At 35.1% G+C, this 4,532-nt stretch overlaps 1 protein-coding gene across 1 annotated transcript in view; it reads right to left on the bottom strand.

Moving 5' to 3' along the window:
- Nucleotides 1–4,532, bottom strand: part of LOC108534654 (multiple C2 and transmembrane domain-containing protein 1-like) — a gene marked incomplete at its 5' end in the record, with an annotated part of 262,224 nt that overhangs the window by 183,732 nt on the left and 73,960 nt on the right. The window contains 1 exon segment of the mRNA XM_017880123.1: nucleotides 3,407–3,500. Coding sequence (XP_017735612.1) covers nucleotides 3,407–3,500 — 94 coding nt within the window.

Genomic DNA, 4,532 nt, shown 5'->3' with positions numbered 1-4,532 from the left:
CCCAGGGTGCCCGCTGTGCCCATCTGAGCTGAGATCTGGAGCAGGGCACTGAGGGACAGGCATGTACCAGCTACATCCCGAGGGCCCTGGGGCCACAGACCCCGCCCCCCACCCCCCACCCCCACTGGCCTTTCCCCACAATTTGTAGAATTTTAAGGAAAACTTGATCTAGCTGCAGAGAGATCTTCCCCAGTGAACGCAGGGCCAGACAGTCTCTAGGTCTTGCTTTGATGGTGCGGAGAGACATTAACCTTTTCACTGGTTAGTTGAAAGGTAAGTAAGTTGTACTGAGAAGTATTTTTCAGTGACTCAAACTTTTTCCCTTATGAAGAATTTAGCTGACCGACTTTTCAAACCAGAGTGCCACTTTCTCAGGCTGTGAAAAGATGCCCACAATTTGACTGAAATCTCAATCCACTCTTGTGCCTTGCTCAATGCATGTGTATGTGTGGGAGTTGTAAATGGAGGCCTTAACCACCAGAGTTAATCTCTTTTTTAAATCTGTATTAACCTTAATGATTTGAAGTGCACTGTCCAACACTGGGCTATTGAGACCAAAGAAAAAACTACCCTCGACCATCAACAGTTTATTAGGGGCTTAACTGAAGTGACCTACTGTAGTAGTGTTCAGCTGAACAAGGCTATAGGCTTTTTGTGGAAAGGGAAAGAATTGAGGGTTTCATTAAAAAGTAATTTGTGCTTTATACTCACTCATTCAAAGAGAGTCTCAATTGCTCTTTATTCACACAGAGTTAATACAGTATCACAATGTTTCTCAATGAATGTGTTGTAACAAAAGAAAAATTTTACATTTTGAAAGGGAAAAATTCTTTGTAACCGTAGTAAGATTGATGGCTACTTAAAAGACTATAGACTCTTTCTTTCCTGTGCTCATGTCTAATGATGGAATATTATAATTTAACATATTTTGCTGAAACAATGGGAGTTGAGCTTTATGTTCAGATCATTAAAAATATCTAAAAAATAGAGCCAAGTTGGTCAAATATAAATTTATCTCGTTAGACTTATTTAGAAAAAGTGTTCTGAAACCAACCGTGTATCTTATAAGTAACAGGCTCATTTGTACCATGTCAGAAAATATTCTTGCCTTAGCACAGACAGTTACCAGTGATTAAAAATCTCCCCTCTACATCGACAAAATTCCTAAATGGATGCTAACTTGAGGATTTGAAGACAGCTCTAGTCAATTGCCTCTTTTCAAACTATTGCCTAACAACTTGTAGAGCCTGTTATTATCCACTGAGATGCACATCATATCTTTAAAGTTCTTTCAACAAGTAAGAGAGAAAGCAGACAAAGAACTTTCTTGTGTCCCAAATTTAATGACAAAGACAAGGAAGCATCAGGATACACACACATATATATATGTGTGTGTGTGTATGTGTGTGTGTGTATTTTTATATATGTGTATATATAAAGTATCCTTTCCAAAGTAAAATAATTTTAAAATTGGTAGTATATTCAGACATTTCTGACTCAAATATATAGTCTTCAATTTTTGCCACCATCACAAATGTCGTAAAGACCACAGAAGGTCCAAGAGTGATCAAGGTCAAAGACTGAATTATCTTTTTGCCCCTGAATAGTTCAACATCTCTCTTGTTCAATTCAGAGCACATTAGATTATAAGGTCAGCATGAAATGGGGAATCATTAGATTTATATCTCTAAAAGTGAAGGAAAAAATGGAGACTCTGTTATTTAGTATTCCCCAAATTAATGTTCATTTTAACAAATGAAAATTATGTCTCATTGAATCCCCAGGGGAAAGGCTATTGTTATTCACATCAATTTACATAGAACCATTAGGAGAGAAATATCTCTATTTTTTCCAGCTTTGAGAGAACATGTATTTTTAACTTCCATAGTGGCATACAGGCCAACTGGGTTAATCTAGTTTGCATATTTATGAAGTTTGAAAATCAATGACAGCTTCTCTTCAAGAGAAGACAAACTTATACAATTCTATCCAATTGTATAATGGGCAGGTATGTAAGCTTTTGAAGTAAATGGTACATGCATTTTTCTAAAAGAAATGATTGTGCCAGATTAATTTGATTATAATCATACTAGAAAGAAATTTCATAGATAGGAAAATGTATACATTTTACATTAATTGTTTTGTACAAGGAGCCCAATTAGCATATATGCAAATATTACAAACAACCTACTCTCCCATTTTCAGGTATGCCTGTTTTGAAAAAATATGTGACAACTGTTATCATCTTCTTGATTACAAATGAGTTGATAATTACCTTTTTAAAGGAACTGTAAACTAATATTTTAAATTTTCTCACACATGGTCACTTAATAGGCAAATATTAAAATATAAAAATATTGCAGTTTTGGAACAAACATCTGCTATTTTCATTTGAAGACATGTTATCTTTTGTTTTTGATTCTGTTGAATGAATTAAAGAAGTGCACAGTGATTTCAGATCCTTGGATGGTAGAAAAAGTACATTTCTTCCCGTGAAATAAGTTTGTTACCTCATTAGGATGATGTGGCTGAATGTTCACAATGGTAAGCATATTTCCAGAATGACAAATTGATATTTTCTTCAGAAACAGTGAAATTTGCACAAATTGGTCAAGCCAGTCCTATTTATTGTCTAACTCGAGATGGATAATTTAAGGAACAGTATAAACATCCCCCAAATCCTTATGAAATTAAATCATAAATGAATGGTCACATTGTTATAAATTCAAAATAATGATTTAATTCTGGAAATTGATGAAATAATTGCCATCAGCCCACTTGTTAATATGTTACAGAAATAGCATTATGCAAATCAGGAAGCTTTAAGAGACAAAACTAATGTGGACATTTGTATAGCCTTGTTTCCTACTTTAAGAAATTTCAAACAATCTAGAAGGCTTAGTTTAGATCCAAAATTATCTCTGGGATGTGCCAGGGAATTTGGACGACTAATAAGTTGGATCACCAACCCAAATATCAAGAGTTCATACCAAATTATTGAGTATTATGCATCTAAACTTTTCAGTGAAATATCCAACAGATTTCATGCGTGTTTGAATTATAGGTGTTGATGCTATGAGGGAAGCTGATTCTGTATAGCATTGGTTCAATACCTGGAAATAACAATACCTGGAAGAAGTATTCCTACTACATTGATTAAACTTTGAAGAAGGCAACAATTCAAAATCATTTTGCTTTTAGTGCTTATTTTAATACATTACCCTGCCTTTAAAAGCCGAGTTACTATAAAATAAGGGGATTGGCAAATATTTCTAAGATCAACCCTGAATCTTTAAATTATTTACTTTGATGATCCATCAGGTGAAATGCAAAGTTGAATTATTAAATGGTGTAGACCTCGTGTGCTGCTTGATCTGAGCAATAGGAGAGTTGCATCATCTCTTACCAGTGACGTCAGCAGCCATTAACCCTTCCGCTCTGATGACTTTCACCTGGAGAAATCCCACATCTTTCAGGTTGTGAAATATCCTCAATGGGCTCTGAAAGACCCCAACATCAGTATTAGAAAAGGGAGGTCCCAAGAAGCCTTAAAGAGTGTGCTGAGAAAACATTACATTTTTTAGTTTATCTTCAGGCTTTGGGGGTAAGAAGATCAACATAAAACTAATTAATTATTTTTTTTTACTATTTTCCTCTTGGTGAGTTTTGGAAATTGCATGCACAAGCTGAGGATTAAATTACCTAAAGACTGTTTTCTAGTATTTATTTCAAAAGACTTATGCAATTCTACATAAGAACTTAAGTAGTTCTACATAAGTAAAATACATACATATTCTTTTAAAATAAATCAAGTTGATGACTAAAAATAAATTCAGGCTGGGAGCGGTGGCTCACGCCTGTAATTCCAGCACTTTGGGAAGCTGAGGCTGATGGATCACAAAGTCAGGAGTTCAAGACCAGCTTGGCCAAGATGGTAAAACCCCATCTCTACTAAAAATACAAAAAAAAAAATTAGCCAGGCATGGTGGAGGGCACCTGTAATCCCAGCTACTCGGGAGGCTGAGGCAGAGAATTGCTTGAACCCAGGAGGCAGAGGTTGCAGTGAGCCAAGATCATGCCATTGCACTCCAGCCTGGATGACAGGGCAAAACTCCAACTCAAAAAAATAAAATAAATTCAAAATAGTGAGTAATTTTTCTTAAATTTATAGTTTTATTTGCCATTTTAGTATGTATAGAATGGAAACTTTGATGCTGCATAAGGGGTTCAAGGTGTCATTTGTGTTTCTTCAGTATAAATTACCCTTCCACTATCATGAATCTATACCACACACACACACACACACACCCCAATGTGGATAATTGTTACTATATAACTAGATTTTCTGAAAGAATAAAAAAAAAAACCACACATTTACTCCCATAAATAATTATCAATAAATGGTGAACAATAAATTATGGAATAGATATGTCTGTTTCCTTTTTTCAACCTCCTCTAGCAAGCAAACCACTCCAAGAAATATTTTCATCTATAGATATAATGGTTTGGAGATTAGTGGGGTTTTTTAAATT

The sequence above is a fragment of the Rhinopithecus bieti genome, unplaced genomic scaffold, assembly GCF_001698545.2.
Source record: "Rhinopithecus bieti isolate Rb0 unplaced genomic scaffold, ASM169854v2 scaffold_12189, whole genome shotgun sequence".
In the NCBI taxonomy this organism is placed as follows: Eukaryota; Metazoa; Chordata; class Mammalia; order Primates; family Cercopithecidae; genus Rhinopithecus; species Rhinopithecus bieti.
Note: the sequence above shows the minus strand (reverse complement) of the source record. Positions and strands in the feature narration are given on the sequence as shown.